Raw genomic sequence first — 21146 nt, 5'->3', positions numbered from 1 at the left:
GCTTTTGTAACCGGTTATCTTCGCTGTTAGCTCTATTTTAAGGGTTTTTTTTGTCAAACGGAACTGAATAACATTAAACGTGCGTGTGAGCGTGGTCAGTGAGAATAATTCAATCTGTCTCCCGTGGGTGAAAAATTAATTGCTTTAGTTTTAGAAGTAAAAAAATCTCGTAATGACCTCAGAAAACACAGTGGACCAACACCAGCAGATGACATGGCACTCCAAACCATCACTGACTGTGGAAACTTTACACTGGACCTCAAGCAACGTGGATTCTGTGCCTCTCCTCTCTTCCTCCAGACTCTGGGACCTTGATTTCCAAAGGAAATGCAAAATTTACTTTCATCAGAGAACATAACTTTGGACCACTCAGTAGTCCTTTTTGTCTTTAGCCCAGGCGAGACGCTTCTGACGCTGTCTCTTGTTCAAGAGTGGCTTGACACAAGGAATGCGACAGCTGAAACCCATGTCTTGCATACGTCTGTGCGTGGTGGTTCTTGAAGCACTGACTCCAGCTGCAGTCCACTCTTTGTGAATCTCCCCCACATTTTTGAATGGGTTTTGTTTCACAATCCTCTCCACGGTGCGGTTATCCATATTGCTTGTACACTTTTTCTACCACATCTTTTCCTTCCCTTCGCCTCTCTATTAATGTGCTTGGACACAGAGCTCTGTGAACAGCCAGCCTCTTTAGCAATGACCTTTTGTGTCTTGCCCTCCTTGTGCAAGGTGTCAATGGTCGTCTTTTGGACAACTGTCAAGTCAGCAGAACAGAGTTCTGTGTAGCCTACAGAACTAAACTGAGAGACCATTTAAAGGTCTTTGCAGGTGTTTTGAGTTAATTAGCTGATTAGAGTGTGGCACTAGGTGTCTTCAATATTGTACTTTGTCACAATATTCTAATTTTCTGAGATACTGACTTTGGGGTTTTCATTAGTTGTCAGTTATAATCATCAACATTAAAAGAAATAAACATTTGAAATATATCAGTCTGTGTGTAATGAATGAATATAATATACAAGTGTCAATTTTGAATGGAATTACTAAAATTTTTCATGATATTCTAATTTTATGACCAGCACCAGTATATATACTCACTGTCCATTTTACCATATAGAAGCACTTTGTAGTTTTACAATTACTGACTGTAGTCCATCTGTTTCTCTGCATACTTTTTTAGCCTGCTTTCACCCTATTCTTCAATGGTCAGGACCCCCACAGAGTAGGTATTATTTAGGTGGTGGATCATTCTCAGCCCTGCAGTGACACTGACATGGTGGTGGTGTGTTAGTGTTTGTTGTGCTGGTATGAGCGGATCAGACACAGCAGCGCTGCTGGAGTTTTTAAATACTGTGTCCACTCACTGTCCACTCTATTAGACAATCCTGCCTGGTTGGTCCACCTTGTAGATGTAAAGTCAGAGACGATGGCTCATCTATTGCTGCTGTTTGAGTTGGTCATCTTCTAGACCTTCATCAGTGGTCACAGGATGCTGCCCACAGGGCGCTGTTGGCTAGATATTTTTGGTTGGTGGACTATTCTCAGTCCAGCAGTGACAGTGAGGTGTTTAAAAACTCCATCAGCGCTGCTGTGTCTTTTTCTCTCATACCAGCACAACACACACTAACACACCACCACCATGTCAGTGTCACTGCAGTGCTGAGAATGATCCACCACCCAAATAATACCTACTCTGTAGTGGTACTGGGAGATTCCTGACCATTGAAGAACAGCATGAAAGGGGGCTAACAAAGCATGCAAAGAAACAGATGGACTACAATAAGTAATTGTAGAACTACAAAGTGCTTCTATATGGTAAATGTAGCTGATAAAATGGACAATGAGTGAGGAAACAAGGAGGTGGTTTTAATGTTATGGCTGATCAGGATGTCTCTTTGTCTTATTATGCAAGTCTAAATTTACCAGTAAGTAAATGATTAGTCATGTCGTCAAACAGTTACCATGACAACAGTCTTGGAAGCCTGGTCTGCTATATTTGTTGTTTTAGAGTTGTTTTAATCTGATCTACTGTAACAGAGATTTGTCTTATTTCCATTCCCCCGTTTTTGTTCATTCTCTGTCCGTGTGGCTGAATGTTTTGCTTGGTTGTGGTATGTTTACTTAGGCTTTTGACACCTAATTTCGTAATTCTTAAATAAAAAAAAATTATTTGTTAATAGTAATTGCAAAGAAAGTATTATTAAGCTCCTCTAGTTGTTTTCCCTTACACACATACATACACACACACGCATACATAATACATATGAACATACATGATAACACACTCGTTGCTAAGCTGGTTTCAGCTCAACTCTTTCTCCATGGCAACAGCATCTCCACTGAAAAGCAGCTGTAGCTGCACCAAACACACATGAACAGAAGCTGCAAATATTCACACATTCTTTTAACAACAGCAATTATTTGAATAGTTAGAGGTTTTAACACTAGATTATAATTACAGTTGTGAATAAAATGGAAAGGTTAAACTAATAATGTTTGGGGTCCAGTGTTGATTGGGAACTGGTATTTACACTATAAGATACTGAACTCATACACCAGCGAACTGCACTGAGCCTGGTATTACGACAGCGAGACAAAAGTCAGGTTGCTAGACAGAGGAGCTGGCAAGGTGTATACAGTTTATATATAGGGTATATAGAGTATATACAATTTGGAATGCAGTTGAAATTTTCAGAGCCATAATTGACTAGCATTCATGCATTTAATAGTGAATGCTATAATTTCATTTGGCCAAATCAAAATTCAGTTCCCTCACACAATTATTGGTTTTTTTCCCTAAATAAACTATTATTTATAAAAAAGTAATTGGAAAATCCACAGCAAGATTCTTTATTCTGGATTTATCAGTACAGGTTTGAGAACTGCTGTAGCCGCAGAAGCCCATATATGTAAACAATTATGATAATAAAATTATTTTAACAAGTTTTATCAGTTAGGCTATTTATATTTTAATATAATAGAAACAAATTAAAATGCAAAGAACATCAGACACCAATTATTTGTAAACTGTTTTACAGGTATTTCATTATCAGATTTCTTATGTTCTACCTTATTTCCTTCATTATTTTTGTAAATATTTGCTAGTTTCTAAATAGAGGGTTGTAATATGATCCAAAAACACAGGAGCAATGTAATAACATTGGCTAAGGAACACCTCGGAAAACCTTTGTCAGTAAACACAATTTGTTGCTGGATTTACAAATACAAGTTAAGACTATAATGCAAAGCAAAATACATATAAACTACACCCTACTTCACCTACCCTAAATCACCTACTTCACTAGGCTTAAGCTCATCTATAATGGACTAATGCAAAGTTTTTAAAGCCAGTTTCTGTAATGGGATAGAAGGTGTGCCACTGACATGCCTAACTTGCACATCTGTGAAGGCACCATTAGTTATGAGTGGAAATATATGCAATTTATCTCAGCTTATGCTGCCATCTAGACTACATCTGTTCCAGGGACATCATTGTCAGGACAAAAGCCAGGCCATGAAGTAAAAAAATTGAATATCTGTACTATTTCACAATAAAATTGTGGCAATGCATAGATAAGGCCAGCGGCAATATTTTGAGTGGTCTTTGGGTTTTCCCAGGACCACAGTACCCTCAATCATTTTTAAGTGAAATATGAAAAACCTTCTACATAGCACATGCAAAATTAAACTGGGGCAACAGTTTTTAAAACAACAATGACCTAAAACATACAGCTAAAACAAGACTAGAGTGGCTTCAGGGCAAGTTTCTGGTTGAACTTAAGTGGCCACTCAAATCCAGGACTCACACCGAATCAAACATCTGTGGAGAGATTTGAAGGTGGCAGTTCACAACCGTTTACTATTCAATCTGATAAAGCTTGAGAAAATTGTACAAACTGCCCAAATCCAGGTGTTCAAAGCTTGTAAAGAAGAAATTTTCATAGCAATGGAAAAAAGAAAGAATTTGTGAAGGAATATGTTGTGTCTTTTGGAGCGATGCATATATGTGTCATCTTACACAGTAAGGTGATCTGTTGGAAGAGGGCTTAAGGAGGTTTCCTTTTTTGGAAGGACCCCATGCATGCTTGTCCAACACAAACACACACACACACACTTTCCTTTACACACACACACACTTTTTCTTTCTTTCTTTTGAACACATTTCCTTATTCCTATATCTCTCGTCTATCATTTTACAAGGGTGGCATTAGCAAACTGCAACTGCCCACCAGTATTTTCAGTATATTTTTAGAATAAATGCGTAACTGATACCGTTTTTTTATTTTCCAAATTCTTTAATTACCAAATAATTATATTGTTTTTATTATCTGCCAGCTCCCTCTCTCATTCTTGCTATTGCTGACTGTCTATCGTATTCCTACCACACCCTCCCTGGGAGGGAGTAATGGTAAAAGCAGGCATTGAGTAAAGTGAGAGTATATGTGCTTTCTAGCATCTCTCTCTCTCTCTCTCTCTCTCTCTCTCTCTCTCTCTCTCTCTCTCTCTTTCTCTCGCTCTCTCTCTTGCTCTCTTTCTTTCTCTTTCTCTCTCTCTTTCTTACACACACACATGCACACACACATGTAAAGGAACTATGAGAGAAGCATGTGCCTGTGAGCTTCAGGCAGGATTGTGATTAGTGATCAGGGTGGATTATGTTCCTTCATGGACTAAGCAGAGTTTGGGAATGAGCAGCTCTCGGCCATCAAAATGAGTGAGGAAGCCAAAGATAAAAGCATCTCAAAAACAGCACATCGTAAAAAGAAAGGCAAGAAGGTAGATACCAAGTATCTAGTTGTTTTATCTGCTGTTTTTATTTTTTATTTATTAAAAAACTCGTAATGATTTCTTTCATCATATATTGATTAAGCTGGTAGAACTGTGCACATGTTTTTATAAATTTTTTATGATGATATAATAATTAAGTATTGAATATTAATTAGGTCATACTGAGCAAGTAAACATACAAAGTTACCTGTAACATGGCTGTGAGAAAATGTTTGAACTGGAAAACAATCAGACAAAACCAAATAAAAATAGAAAAGCACAGAGATCTGCATTGTATCTATCTATCCTGACAGATAATTGTATGATTATAATTTGTTGGGTCAGTTACTGGTATTGCTTTTTTTTGTGTTTGTAGCTGGTCCAGGAAAGGGGTAGGCTAGGTAATTGTTGTTTACTGGTTACTGATGTTTTACTCATTTAGATATGATTTTAGGTTACACTGTTTTATTATGTGTGAATATGCCAACTAGAAGTGTGTATATATCTCCATAGTAACATTCTTATGGTCTTTAGCATTTGAACATTAGTGAGGCATTCCAAAACCTCCTAAGCACATGTGTGCAAGCACAAACATGTACATGGGTGCAATCCAGACATACAGAAAAATAAAGTTTTTTCAGGTATTATGCAAATGCTTTTCCCTTTATAATGCACACACACTATCCACAAATTTACAAAACTGACCAGCTTCGGTGCCCACAGAGCATGTTTACTACTGCTTTTAATGTTGTGTTTTTTTCTATTTAAAACACTGTTAATACATTTTATGACTTTTTTTTAAAGACAATTGCACAAAAAAGAATGTATAGCTTTATAATTAAGAGCTTTTACCTTAGTTTACCACTGGTTCCTTTAATTTCAGCTTGTGCGTGGGTTTATGTGAGTGGGTGTCTTTTGGAGAATTGTGTGGAGCTTACTAAGCTGGGGTGAATCAGTAAATGTCATTTATTGAAATGTGTTTGTTTGAAAGTTTGCAGTGGATTCAGACACTTTATTATAAGAAATGTTAACGTGAAATGATGTTAAGGTTTTAGATCCAACAAATAAATGATCAAAAACTATAATAAATGATCAGGTGCATTATGTTTGCTGTAGTTATCCTCTAGATGTGTCCAGAATTAAGTAGAGAGTTCATCTGCTGTAATCTGAAATGACAAGACATAGTTTGAAGCACACACCTGGATCTATAATGACTATAATGTACTACCTTGGTCATCGGTGAAAGGAGTGACAGCCCATTTAAAGTTTGATAAATAGCATGTAAAGTACTCTAGCAACATCAGTAAAAAATCTCTGGTCAAAAAAGAAATTAAAATTGAACTCTTTGGACATATCAGACTAGGCTAAAAGTTCACTACTCAGAATGTTGTTTTGGCCCAGACAAAGCCCAGACTTGAACTCCATAGAACACCAGTGGAGAGACCCGGAGAAGGCAGTTTAGAGAGGTTTACTATATAATTCGATTAAGCTGGAGTGGAACAGATGTACAAAGCTGGTAGAAAAAATGTGTGTGTATATAGGTATAAGGCAGTCTTTTTTTTTCTATTTTATTTATGCATTTTCTCCCAATTTAGCATAGTCAATTTGTCTTCCACTGCTGGGGGATCCCTGATTGTAGTATATTGCTGCTCACACCTCCGACCCGCGTGCAGCCCTTTGTGGAACCCTTTTTCACCTATGCATTTTGCACAGGTGCCTCTCTATCTGCCAATCAGGGTCCTTACACAGCGTTTGAAGACCCCACCCACATAGTCCATTCATCCCGCCCTAGCAGAACCATGTCTGCTGCAGGCACTGCCAATTATGCCCGCTAAATGGCACCCAGTTGGCCGGTGGCAGCGCCGAGTTTGGAACCCAAAGAGTTCAGAATCTCAGCGCTGGTGTGCTAGCGGAATATCCCGCTGCGCCACCTGGGTGCAGTCAGTCTCTTTTTAATACCCACTCATCATACAGACATTAACCTCATAACACAGACCTCCAGCTTAGTTTTACAGATAAAAAGTAGGATTATGTGCTGACACTCAAGCTGAAAATGCTGTGTGACAGCACAAAGCATTAAATTGGGGATGGGTGTGGGATGGAGGGGTTACACAACACAAAAGATAAGGCTTATTCTGAATTAGTATACACTATTTAAATACATTTTTATAAGACAGATTTTCTCTTTTAGACAAAACATTCAGCTACACTTTATGGTCATTTGTTTGTTTCTACACCCATTGTTGCTTGTACACATGCATGTGTTCATATCTACACATACTTACACATATTTCACTCAGGCTGCAAGAAATAACCATGACAGATGTGTTAATGACTGTAACCATGGAAACAGGATGAGAGAGGGAGAAAGAGGAGATAGGAAAAACACCCAAAGACACAGACAGAAAAAACATTTCATATTTCTTAATAAAATATTTAAAACATGCAGCATTACTTCAGATCCTACATGAAGGATGTTTCTGAGATCAGCCTGTACTTTTTTTAGATTTGTTTTTGTAGATCTCCTTAATTTGACTGGCTAGCCAGTCCTGTTACCAATGGTTACAGAAGAGACGTAGCCAATCCACGGCATCTGTGTCTCAGTCAACACTCTAAACAGCCCTGGTGCTGCCGCCATGATTAACCTTATTGTGACCCTGATTTTGTCACTTCAGCAAAGCTTTTTCTAAGTCAAATATCCAGTAAAGTGTCAACAAAGACAAATCAATATTGTCTGAGGATTTCACTCATTTCTATCTCTCTTTCTCTCTCTCTTCCGCTTGTGTGTGTGTGTTAATGACAATGCTGCTGTGACAAAATAGAGCAAATAGATTTTAAAGACAGGCAATGACAGAAAAAGAAAATAGAAAATCATGGATGAAAATAATGGTGTGTTTTGTTGAGGTAGATCTATGTTGTAAACAAGGTATGCATTGTATAGTTTGTAAGAAATCACTGGTGCTTGTGTACACCTACTTAAAATGCACAATAATATGAATATACATTTACTCACATAATTATATAATTAATGTCTGATGTAATTTATTTAAAATAGCATTTATTGTAGCATTATTCAGCGATTCCAGCCAATCAGTTTTGATGTGTTTTTGGGTTACTGTCTTTTTAAAACACTAAATTGCATTAATTTGCACTAGTTTTTTTTGCAATACATCAGATCCACTGGCATTGAAACAGGCCCAGAGAATAATAGTGGCCCACCACTATGAAGTCACTATGAAGCACTATTCACTAGAAGAAAATATAGGTAGAGAAAGACTTTGTTTTTTGTTCTTTTTAGTAAGATGACATTAAGTTCAAGTTTTCATTTAAAAACTTTATTTGAGATAAACTTCATCTGTCAGAGAGAAAAAGATTGAGCAAAGACTCAGCATTGTATTGATTATTCCATAGAGGTAAGCTCAAGTTTAGTGCATCATTTAGAATGAGTGTGCTGACCTGCACTTTTGTTGGTGGGAGCACTAGGTGCAGGTTTGCCTGTTACAAGTACAGCCTCATATGATAAAATAGTGGACAAGAAAGTGGCTTTGATATAGAAACATGCCAAAAAAAAGAAAAAGCTGACATTGTCAGTTAAAAACTGAGTATATTAAGCTTGGGGTTATAGAGGTAGTTAGAAGGTAGTACAGAGCATATTTGCATATTCATTCAGTATTAGAAAAAAGGATGAGAATCTGGTGGGTAATGTGGTTGGAGGGCTGAATGGATGAGCCTGCTGGAGACATTGCTGGTGGGATGAGATGGTGTGAGTGTTATCTTGTAAAATGCTCTTTGATAGGAGGCATTTCATGCGGTAAGAAATAATGGAGTTGGTTCCATCTGCACCAGATGTGGTTTAGGATAAGTAATACTAATATTAGCATGTTCATATTTGAAAATTTCAGTATGACTGAAAAGGCTTGTGTTTATGAGTATGCACATAAACACAAGCCAGTGAAGTAATGGAAATGAATGGGAGTTTTTGTTTAATGTCATGTTAGCATTTATGGCTATTTATTTAACAGATCCTTGGTTCCCTAAAATTCTACTTTTTCTACTCCTAGGCATATGTATCTCAGGTCATGTATCAGTTTAGTTTTGGAAAGTACCATTCTGGTGTCAAAGTTCTGTATATGAATGCTTTGAAGATTGCTGGGTGGTGGCTTTTCATGTTGTTGGAAAAAGCGGTGATGTAATTGCTAGAGGTGTCTGTAGGTGGGAGTTTGCCAAGGTGTAGATGTGGTGTCTGCATGGGGACATCATTGCATTGACTCGCCATTGCATTGGTCAGAAACAATGCTGGTTTATTATTATTTAGGAGTCCAAGCACCAAAGGTACTGGAAGCCTATATGTTTAGGATTTTTGTTTTTATATTTATTATTCTTTTTCTCTTACATAAATAAATAAATAAAACACACAGGTCAAACCTGTAGTACAAAGGATTAGTAGTCCTCCCTGCTACTCAGGCGCTTAAGCTCAGCTCGACTGGCCTGATAGTGGCACTGTATGGCATATGACATAGTGGTATCGTATGACATAAGGACAGATTTCTTGTTCCCCCAGATCATGCCCTAAAAAAAGCCTCAAGAACCATATTGCTTCACCCACTTAAATTTCGAACTAATTTGCATAAAATTACAAACTAGTTCCTGGATTTTCATCCCACATACACAATGCTGGAATTTTTTACAGTGTCATTGCCAGATGCCAATCGAATGCAGGGGCACATAGCATAGGAGGTTCATAGGCTATTGCAAAAAATATGCAGTGTTAGGTGTCGCTGTAACATGCAAGATAATGTTAAGCAAACAAAGATTATTTGATTGACATGAAATTTATAATGCTTTTGTGTCCCAGACTTCCAGAGTTGCTATTACAGCATAAATGAGGAGAAACCTTATCCATCCTCCCCTCCATCAGTCATGGTCAACTGTGTCTAGTCTCCGAGACACAAGCTTGACAGTCTCTGCAATGTTGGGCCAGCAAATTCAAAACAAAATCATCTACTTCTTATAGCCGTCATCAAGCTCCAGACATCATTTGTGTTTGATTTTTGACCACTCCACTTGGCCAAATTTTAGTTAAATTCATTGCACATTCTTGATAGGTTAGGCTTTGGAAAGTCAAAATCTAAAGCTTTTAGCCTAATTTAGACATTCCAAAACCAGTTTTGACATGTAATTTTAACCATTCCTAAAACACCCATCTGCGTCAAAGAAATGTTAGGAATGTTAAGTTTATCGTCCTTCTTTAGTACAGCTGTTTCCAGAAGATTTTTAGTCCATCTGATCTGCAACAAACAGTTTAATTTTAGGTTTAGCTGAGCTTTAGGGTGCTGATTTTATTGTTCCCTCACTGTGCCTTAATGCTGACACTTGCCAAATATATGTTACCATATAACTTGTATCCACTTTAACATTTTTAAGCAAAAAACATGCACAAATGGGAGTTTTAGTGTTTATCTGTGCATACATGTGTATGTGCGTATTTATGTAGGTTAAATGTCAACGTGTAAATGATACACCTTTACCCATGCATACTCAGTATGATCATGTGACCTCCTAACCTGACTCGTGTGAATCGTGCAGAGATTTTCCCTGCCTCTTCAATGTCTGTTTAAGAATTTCTCACTATGTCTCACACACACACACACACACACACACACACACACACACACACACACACAGCTGGGAGTTCAAATTAACAGGACAGGCAATGCAAAAATTGAATGAGAGCAATAACATCTATTTCCACCTTATAACCTACATGTGAGATTTTGCTTCGTGGACCATCTACTGTACAGTGCAGTAAAACTATTAGTTTGTCCTTTTTAACTTCTGTTATTTATTTGTCACAGTGTCTGATTTAAGACTTTCAAAAAACTAAAGGGCATTGGTAATAAAATTGCCAATTTTATTTATTTAGTTAGGGAACAAAGTTATCCAACCATTATATAAGAGGCTGGTTGAATGTAAAGGGATTTAATTTGTAACATTTTTTACTTGATACCTGACGTTACTAGAAGCTAATGAAGCTTTCTGAAGTTCCATTTAAAATCTGCTTGTAAGTAGGATTGACCTAAAATTGTGCTTTAAAATGTTTAACACTTTAAGACTTATTACAAGTTTTGTTTAAAGCAGTTAGTTACATGTAGTACATTCATTATTAGTAGTATAGCATAATTTTTTTTTTTTTCTAAAAACAGTAAGCAAAGATTTGCAAGTTCTTTCTTACCTATATTCATTTGAAAACAGTACAGAGACAAGATGTTCAATGATTTCAGTAATTATATTTTTTTCTGTGCTGTCCATTGTTGCATAGTGAACAGTGGTTGCTTTTTTATTTGCTAGGGTGACCCTACATCCCTCTAATTCCCGGACTGTCCTCTTTTTTGGACCTAAAAAATGTGTCCACCCAGGATTTCTAAATCACCAAAAATGTCCGGGATTCGGCTTTTGTAGTCTGTGTGCGCTATTCTTTTTGTGTTTTGCACCGATTTTACCTTGTTTTTTTTTGCCTTTTTGCAAAATCCTTGGAAGGCAAAATGCATGACCTGCAAAAATTACATGTACGTGTCAGTGGTAAATAAAGGTGCTAGCTTAAAACTGCAGCTAAAGGAGAGAGTTCGTCAGGTAAATTAACTATTTTGTGAGATCGGGTAAAACAGAAGATGTTGTTACTGCTGCAGAGGGAGTTTTTGCATTTCACACCACAAAGCATCACAACAGCTACAGATCAATGGACTGCACATCTGCCTTGTTAAAAAAAGTCTTTCCTGATTCTGACACAGCATAAACATTTCCAAATACGCATATTAATACAGTTTATTGTCAATGCTATAGCAATAGCACCACATTCTGTTGAAATAGCTTAATTAATTATTTTATTTGTTGTTATTATTGTTTAGGGCTAAACACTGAATTAAAAATGATAATAAGATTATCTGACCATAAATGCATTTGTAGTTGTCTTGTTAAAAGTAGTTGTTTATTTAGTTGCATGGTTACTGATGCATTTGTCAAATATTTAAACCCTTACCCCATAAACATTACCATGGTGCCACCAATTACATTAAATCACTTTAGCCAACTCCCAACCCTAACCAAACTTTCAGGTGTCTGTCTGGCCCATGCTGCCACCCTAGTGTCCTCTTTTTTGAAAACCAAACTATGGTCCCCCTACTATTTGGCAAATACTGTTGTTGCTGATTTATACTGCTCAACGATGTTTTATGTTGTATTTTTTAGTACATAAGTAATTGAGTTGTGCTTTTTACACAAAATAAGCAATGTATAGTAAAATAAATAAGTATTGACAGTTATAACCAGTAACCAGCTAATGCTAGACTGTGGTGTTTCTTTCCAACAAAGTGAAGTAAATAAAAAGTGCATAAAATTAAAGGTGGTAAATGATGCTCTTTTGTATTAATAATGCTTAATCATTATAAAAAGCTCAGTGCAAGAAGATAGAGTAAATGATGCTCTTCTGGCCCCTTGTTTTTTTAATAGCGTCAAGCTTTCCTTACCATTAACTCTGACAGGCCTACTTTAATACAACGTTGCCACCTTCTGGTCATATTTTAAAGTACATAAATGAAATGTATACGGCTATTGTTATTGTTATTGTTTAGTAGTGTTGTTTGTATGCCAATTAGAATGCCTTTTTAATATATAAATTAATATAATATAATATACAATATATAATATAATATAATATAATATAATAATTGACTTCTAACAAGGTTTTTTAACAGCCTACATTATTACAATGACTGCATTTAACAGCATGGCACAAAATAGAAATAACTAGAATAAACTAAAAAATATTAGTCCCTACACACATAAAAATCCAACATACTTACTATTGTTTATTTCTATTTTGTTTAATTTTTTTATGTTTTACCACCGCTTTATCCCAGCCATGGAAATAGCGAAATCACTCAGTAACCTACCATGGATAGAATCCCAATCCATTCTGGTGCCTCGGCCATCTCCTCCCTCAGACATTGCCAACAATGTCTGTGTATGTACAACCCCAAATCAGAAAAAGTCAGGACAGTATGAAAAATGCAAATGAAATAAAAATGCAGTGTTTCTTACATTTACTTTGACTTTTATTTGATTGCAGACAGTCTGAACCCAAGATATTTTATGTTTTATCTGTTCAACCTCCATTTCTGCATTTCAGGCTTGCAAAACATTCCAAAAAAAGTTGGGACAGGGGCAATTTAGGGCTAGTAATGAAGTGAAAAAACTAAATAATGATGTGAGTCCAAACAGGTGATGTCAACAGGTGATTGTAATCATGGTTTGGTACAAAAGCAGCATCCAGGAAAAGCTGAGTCTTTGATAAGCAAAGATAGCCAGATGATCTCCAGTTTGTCAACAAATGTGTGAGAAAATTATTGAAATGTTTAAAAACAATGTACTTTAAAGAAAGATTGGAAAGAATTTGCATATTTCTCCCTCTACAGTACATAATATCATTAAATGATTCAAGAAATCGGTAGGAATTTTAGTGCGTAAAGGCCAAGGGCGCAAGCTTAAGCTGAATGCCCGTGATCTTTAATCCCTCAGACGGCACTGCATCAAGAACTGCCACTCAACAATAGCTGATATAACCACATGGGCAAGGGATTACTTTGGCAAACCTTTGTCAAGCACTACAATACACAGTTACATGCACAAATGCTACTTAAAACTTTACTGTGCAAAAAAGAAGCCTTATATTAACCATGTCCAGAAGCGGCATCGACTTCTCTGTGCTTCAACTTCTCAAAGGCACCTAGGATGGACCATCACACAGTGGAAACGTCTATTGTGGTCCGATGAATCAGCATTCCAGGTCCTTTTTTAGAAAAAAAATGGATGCTGTGTCCTCTGGACCAAAAATAAAAAGGACCATCCAGACTGCTATCAGCAACAAGTCCAAAAGCCAGGGTCTGTCATGGTATGGGGCTGTGTCAGTGCCCTTGGCAAAGGTAATTTACACTTCTGTGATGGCAGCATTAATGCAGAAAAGTACATTGAGATCTTAGAGCAACATATGCTGCCTTCAAGACTTTTCCTGGGACGCCCATGCATTTTTCAACAAGACAATGCAAAACCACATGCTGCACACATTACAAAAGCATGGCTGCGGAAGAAGAGGGTACGGGTACTGGACTGGCCTGCCTGCAGTCCTGACCTGTCCCCAACCATTAAGTGTGGTAAAAAGGAATGGCAACATTACAAAGTGGTAAATGCTTTACTGTCCCAACTTTTTTTGGAATGTGTCGCTGGCCTGAAATGCAGGAATTAATGTTTATTAATTAATGAATTAATGTTATTCTTTATAGTAGCTAATTACACCTAATGACTAAAATGCCACTAACCCAACAAATGGACAATCACAAATAAACAGTACAAATAAACAGAGAAAGTGGATAGTTCAGACCAACTCTTTCTTGCTGCTGTCTGTCGTTACTATTTAGTGACTTCTGATCATCATCCCCTAAACCCCCAACCCAAAACACATATGCACCCACACACATGCTCACGTAAATGGTCTTTGTATGTGTACCTTCTTATTTTACACAGTATTTACAATAATTACTACTTTATTAAAAACTGTTTTCATTTATGCAGAAGACATATATTTACATTGCTGTACTCCATAGCGATTTGTATAACCCAGTACAACCAATGTCTTTCTTGCTGTCTGGCTTTCGTTCTTATTCAATGGCCTCTAAACATCAACCCCTCCTCCATGAGCACCATAATTTGCTTTCTTCTGTCTGTTGAACACCCCCCCTCCCCCCCAACACATACACACTTTTGATGCTAATAAAGGTTCACATTCTATAGAAGAACATAAACGCAGGCAAAGTGTTCAGGAAAAAAAAATCAGGATGGTGCATCATTTTATCTGTCCTGTTACATTTCCCACATCTCAACAGTGCAGGCTCTTTCACTTTCTCCTAGCACAATGAGATTGATGGGCTAATAATAGACCCAGTAATTTCAACATCTTACATGACCAGTAAAACATGACTAATGTGTGTATGGATAATTGTGAATGTGTACCTGTGCAATACCTCACTCTTCTTTGTCCTGCATAGCCCCACAAAAACAGGTTTGCAGGTTTTATATGCAGTTCCCCTCTCCATCTGTCCCTCCTTTGATTTTCTTGATTGTTCTTCCATTACCTTTAACTTAATGCAACTACATATATTTATATATTATGTTCAAATACACACACACACACACACACACACACACACACACACACACACACACTACTCAGGTAGGCTTGAGAGGGGATGGCCGAGAAGAGGATGGTGGTTTCCGTAGTAACCCTCCCAGCTCCCCTCCTCCGCTGTCTTTTTCTCCCTCCTTCATTCGTGCTTGCTGATGCTAGTGTCCCCATCCTTTCTCTCTTTTTGTACAATCCACCTTGTGTGGGAGAAAAAATATAGGGCAGCATAATTTTTTCCTGTTTTGTCCTCTCTTTTGATTAAATTTATTACTGAATTGACTTTTTTTTTTTGAAATTATGGTTCTCTTTAAAGAAGGACTTTTTCACAAGGGGTTTTTGTAGAGGGTTCTATGTAAATGTGCATGTGGCTGCCGAAAGGACTTGATGGATGGTAAAACATGGCTCATGCAGCATCTCAGATAAAGAAGAATAAAGATCTTGAAAATGCTCTGGAGGATGAAAAGGAACACAAAAAAAAGGGGAGAAAGCACTCACGTGATCAAAAGAAGAAGGTACACCGACCTACACATAAGAAAACACTGTGTGTAAATGGGAATGTGACAGGCATATTTCTCTCTGTGTGTGTGTGTGTGTGTGTGTGTGTGTGTGTGTGAGTGTGAGTGTGTGTGAGTGAGAGAAAAAGCATGTGAGCAAGCATGTGCTGGTATAAAATAACAGTGATATGTGTGCCAGTTTAAAATGGCATTTTTGTGTACTGGATTTCATGTGTAAATGAGTGTACAATTCCGATTGTCTATTTAAGATTGCAGGTGTGTGTGTGTTCAAGATGACATTTGTGTGTTTAAGATGGCAGCTATGTGTGTAAGATGGCAGCATTCTAATGTTGAACCTCTACTGCAGTAGCAAGGTTACACGTTTTATTTCCACCCTGCACCACATGCACACTCCCATGTTGCATTAACCAGTCCTGTCTCATGTTTGTGTGTGTGAAATATCTAGCAATGCTTTTTTGTTTTATAAAGAACCAAGTTATTTAAGAGCAGCAGAGTGAGATTTCATGTGTGTCGTGCTATGATGTGTGTGTGTGTGTGTGTGTGCTGACAGTCATTCATTGAACATAATGTAATTTATTAATGCTGTGTACAAACTAAAAATTAAGCTCTATAGTCATTTCTGGGTTTACATACTTTACATATCTTTGTTTCACTTACTGCAGACAAACATGTCAGGCTGAAATAAGTACATTCATACATGAAATCATGTAAAGATCTTTATCTTTAGGTAGGTATGCTGATAGCACATTGTTGATTAGTGTAAGTAATGTTGGTGTGAGGAATTGGTATGTCTTAATCTAAAATCTTTATCAAACATGTCTGCATCTTTGACTGCATGTATGTCAAGGAGAAAGAGAGAGAGATAAAAATAGAAATCAAGCTTTCGGTCCCTTTATTCTTAACATATGTAGTAAAAGGGTCAGTGTAGATAAAAAGATAAAAATCAAAAGATGGCATGCATTGTTCTTATCATGTTCTCTGCTATTAAAGAAAAGAACAGAGAATGGGACAGATGTGAAGTAGCACGTGAACAAAAAGGATAGCTGGATTGTTACTGTTGGAAAGGGACATTTATTTATTTTTTTACTCATTGCTTAATTTTGGTTATGGTCATGGTTGGTCCAGAACCACCCTGAAACATCCAATTCATTACATGACATTACACATTTACTGATTATCTTACAGCAAGGGTAAATTTTGATTGGCCAGTCCATTTGCAAGTCAAGAGAAGGAACAGCGTCAATCTATGGACCTGTGATTTGTTAATTGTTTTAAACCTATTTTATTTATTTATTCATTGCTCTAACCACCGATTTCTCGCACCAAGATGTCAGCAGCAGATCCCTTAACTCCTGTAAGTTGTGAGTTGGGGCCTCCATGGATCGGACTTGTTTGTCCAGCACATCCCACAGATGCTCGATTGGATGGAGATCTGGGGAATTTGGAGGCCAAGTCAACATTTCCTGAAACATTTTTGCTTTGTGGCAGGGCACATTATCCTGCTGAAAGAGGCCACAGCCATTAGGGAATACCATTTCCATGAAAGGGTGTACATGGTCTGCAACAATGCTTAGGTAGGTGGTATGTGTCAAAGTAACATCCACATGGATGGCAGGACCCAAGGTTTCCAAGCAGAACATTGCTCAAAGCATCACAGGCTTGCCTTCTTCCCATAGTGCATCCTGGTGCCATGTGTTCCCCAGGTAAACGACGCACGCGGACTCGTTGATGTAAAAGAAAACGTGATTAATCAGACCAGGCCACCTTCTTCAATTGCTCCGTGGTCCAGTTCTGATGCTCACGTGCCCATTGTTGGTGCTTTTGACGGTGGACAGGGGTCAGCATGGGCACCCTGACTGGTCTGCGGCTATGCAGCCCCATACGCAACAAACTGTGATGCACTGTGTATTCTGACACCTTTCTATCAGAACCAGCATTAACTTCCTCAGCAATTTAAGCTACAGTAGCCCGTCTGTTGGATCAGACCACACAGGCCAGCCTTCGCTCCCCACGTGCATCAATGAGCCTTGGCCGCCAATGACCCTGTCGCCAGTTTACCACTGTTCCTTCCTTGGACCACTTTTGATAGATACTGACCACTGCAGACTGGGAACACCCCACAAGAGCTGCAGTTTTGGAGATACAATTTTCCTGCTTCTAACATATCATCTTTGAGGATAAAATGTTCACTTGCTGCCTAACATATCCCACCCACTAACAGGTGCCATGATGAAGAGATAATCAGTGTTATTCACTTCACTTGTCAGTGGTCATAATGTTATGCCTAGTCGGTTATATATATATATACTGTAGAAGACCTTGTGTTATTTGTGTACCATGTCAATAAATAGCAATGTATTTACGTTGAAGGATAATTCTAAGTTAAAATAAGATTTAAGTAAGAATTTAAAAATGGATTTTGCAATTGCTCATAATTGTTTGTCATAGTATACCTGACATAATATAGCTGTATGATATTATATGTATCCTAATCTACAACTTAATAAAAAAAAAAAGTTACAGTAGGTAAAATGCAAATAAAAAGTCTTTTTATTGTATTCAGCCAAAAAAAGAAATAGAGGTAGATTTACCTTTTTTCAAATTTATATAGTTCTATATTTATTTTTAGAGGTTTCATCATTTACAATGCATAACATTATAAAAAGGTTTATCAGAAAGAAGTAAAAGGCAACAGCAATATTAAATGCTCTATCCTTTGTGATGGTTAAACCTGGCACTGCATTAATGACCAGCACGCTTTTTTAAATTAATATAACCACATGGGCTGGCAAAAACTTTTAAAAAACTTTGTCAGTAAAACAGTTTGCACTGCATGTACAAATGCAGGTTAAGACTCCTCTGCAAAGCAAAAGTCATTTATTCTATACCCCATTGTCTGTGGTTTGGTAACGTTCATTGTATACACCTGTGCCCTATAGTTTTCCTTGTAATTACTATATGTATATGTACCTCAGTTTGTCCTTTGTTCCAGACTGAGTATTGACATTGCTAGTATTACAAAACTTTTTTAGGTGTCCTTGATTCATATACAGTACATGTTCCTGTCCTGTATTCCTCTTTGTTGTTTCCTGTTTCCCATGCTCCATCCTGTTTGTGTGTATGCATTGCTCTCTCAGTCCCTTAACTTTTTATAGAGTATACATGTGGTCTATTCCCAAATAAAATGATCGCCAATATTCTTCACTTGTGTAATGCCTCCTCTGTCCATCCAGAGTTCCACTTTATAAAATTCTTTGTGCTCAATCTCATCTGAGATGGGCTGATACAATGAGGAAATGGGTACTGTGGTTTGTTCATTTTCAGTTGTGTTCTCCGGGACAAATAGGAAAACTATCATCATCATTGTTACTAATGCAAAATTCAAAGCCAGCATCTGTCATGATGTGGGGGTGTGTTATTGCCCATGTCATCTGCATCTGTGCAGAGGCCAATATGCATTTGTCATTGTTTTAGTACAATAATCCACATTACACTTTATTTTTCGCGTTAAGCGGTGTTCGTACTGTCCGGGTCACTTTTATCACGTCATATCACACAATTAATCTCTTTTAAGAAAATATGAAAATATTAGCGGCAAACTGGATCAAAATGTAATCAGTTGAACTTAAAAAGATAAAAAATGCAGCGACGAGCTCCATACGAGACACCAGCACAGTGGTTTAGCAAAGCACCCAAACCTCTACACTCTGACACGCCCACCGATTACGTCAGGGTTCGCTCTGAAAAACCAAGTTTTCTGTGGTGCCAGATTGGCCCACTAGTTCGCTGGAACCGGTTCAAAATCAAGTTCGCGAACCAGAACCAGAACTGTTCCGCGTAGGAAACTAGAAAATTTAATTCAAAATTAGGAAAAAAAAACTGAGAGAGGAAGCATAAATTGGTTAACTAAAAAGAAGAGAGAAAACTGGTAAGAGGAGGAGTTTAGGAGATTATAGGGAGGTGCTGGGGAATAAAGCCTTATTTTTTTCCCTTTTCTGTTTGTATGAGTGTGTGTGTGGGGAGGGGTGGGACCTCGCAAGAGGCCCCTGTTCAGATTCTTAATCCAAGAAAGAATAATACTGTGGCTAAAAGGGCAAACACTAAATGGGGAGAATTTTATATAATGAAGGAGCCAATTGAAAAGAAAGAAAGAAAGAAAGAAAGAAAGAAAGAAAGAAAGAAAGAAAGAAAGAAAGAAAGAAAGAAAGAAAGAAAGAAAGAAAGAAAGAAAGAAAGAAAGAAAGAAAGAAAGAAAGAAAGAAAGAAAGAAAGAAAGAAAGAAAGAAAGAAAGAAAGAAAGAAAGAAAAAGAAAGAAAGAAAGAAAGAAAAAGAAAATACAATGTCTGCAACCCACATCGTAGAACAAGTAAAAGGGGGTAATGCAGAAATAAGAACTGGGTGTTTGTACATTGCAGGGAAAAAAACTGTGAGTAAACAAAAGGAAATAACTACCTAGTTGAAATGCTTTGTCCACTTATTGATCTGTAATTACTTTCACTAATTTCCACTTTACCTAGATTTAGAGCAGGTTTGGGCTTTAGGAATAGGGTTACAGTTAGTCATGTTACTAAGTGGACTATAAGTGACCCACCTTTGGAAATCTTAGTGAGTTGGAATTTAAAGCTAAATAATGGAAGAAAGGACTATATAAGTAGGAACAACAGCTAAACAACAGCTAGACTATAAGCAAAACAATAAATACTAGGCTGTAGCTTAGACTGAATACTAAATAGTGTACCAGATTAGTACACAAGCAGTTGTTACTTTTTTTGTAGAATGCACTTTGGGATGTAGGTACTGTCACCTGTGGCAGGAACATCACTGCTGCCATTTTCATATACACTTCATTACATTTAAAATGATACACAGTCATTAAAAAATAAAGAAGTGTGGAGTTACAAAGACATTGGAAGCCTTTTTTGCAAGTAGGAAAGAGAAGTAAGAAAGAAAGAAAGAAAGAAAGAAAGAAAGAAAGAAAGAAAGAAAGAAAGAAAGAAAGAAAGAAAGAAAGAAAGAAAGAAAGAAAGAAAGATGAAACATCTATTAGCTAACAGACAAAGGCGTGGTCATAATCAACACTAGGGTAGACAGTAATTCTAAAAGGGTCCTTGGGGGCAACATGAACATGCATGGGCTTGGCTACAGTATGAGCATGTGTGAAGAAGTCGTCACAATAATGCACAACATCTGGCAGAATTTCACCTGGCAGAATTGTTTTTAAGATGCCCTTGACTGTCATGGGTGCTACGTGGTGGAGACTGATGTGGAGAGTGTGGGAGGATGAGAGATTTGTGCAAGATAAGGGTGCAGGCAGAATCTTAGGAGAGGGTTGTAAGATCAGTGAAGACACAGCTGTATATTTCTAGATCTATGTGTAACATGCAAATGATGATTAAAAGGATTTAAAGGAGAGCAGCAGCATGGACAGTGCAGGCATTTAGTTGTCCAGCTCCTGCTATTGGTGGGTAAAAAAAGAACAGATTACTTTTGTGTATATAAAAAAATGGCAAAGCAAATTCTGGTGTGCAAAAAAACTGTTAGGATGTTAAGCTGGACTGAATTAGACTCAGATGGCGAAAGGTTGGGTTGCAGCGTGGATGGTTAAGAGGTGCAGACACCAGAGGAAAAT

General features: G+C 37.4%; 1 protein-coding gene across 9 annotated transcripts in view; it reads left to right on the top strand.

Annotated features, from left to right (window-relative positions):
- Positions 1-4602: 4602 nt before the first annotated feature.
- Positions 4603-21146, top strand: part of LOC134324909 (ankyrin-3-like) — a 136873-nt gene continuing 120329 nt past the window's right edge. For 8 of the 9 annotated variants that reach the window (XR_010014235.1, XM_063006831.1, XM_063006825.1 and 5 more), the window contains exon 1: positions 15375-15513. Coding sequence is in view for 8 of the 9 variants with exons in the window: in XM_063006831.1 (XP_062862901.1) it covers positions 15400-15513 (114 nt within the window). In the remaining variant the exon portion in view is untranslated. Of the gene's footprint in view, positions 4777-15374; positions 15514-21146 lie in introns of those variants that run through there. The other variant, XM_063006827.1, reaches the window with a different exon arrangement.

This window comes from Trichomycterus rosablanca, chromosome 13, assembly GCF_030014385.1.
Source record: "Trichomycterus rosablanca isolate fTriRos1 chromosome 13, fTriRos1.hap1, whole genome shotgun sequence".
Classification (NCBI taxonomy): domain Eukaryota; kingdom Metazoa; phylum Chordata; class Actinopteri; order Siluriformes; family Trichomycteridae; genus Trichomycterus; species Trichomycterus rosablanca.
Note: the sequence above shows the minus strand (reverse complement) of the source record. Positions and strands in the feature narration are given on the sequence as shown.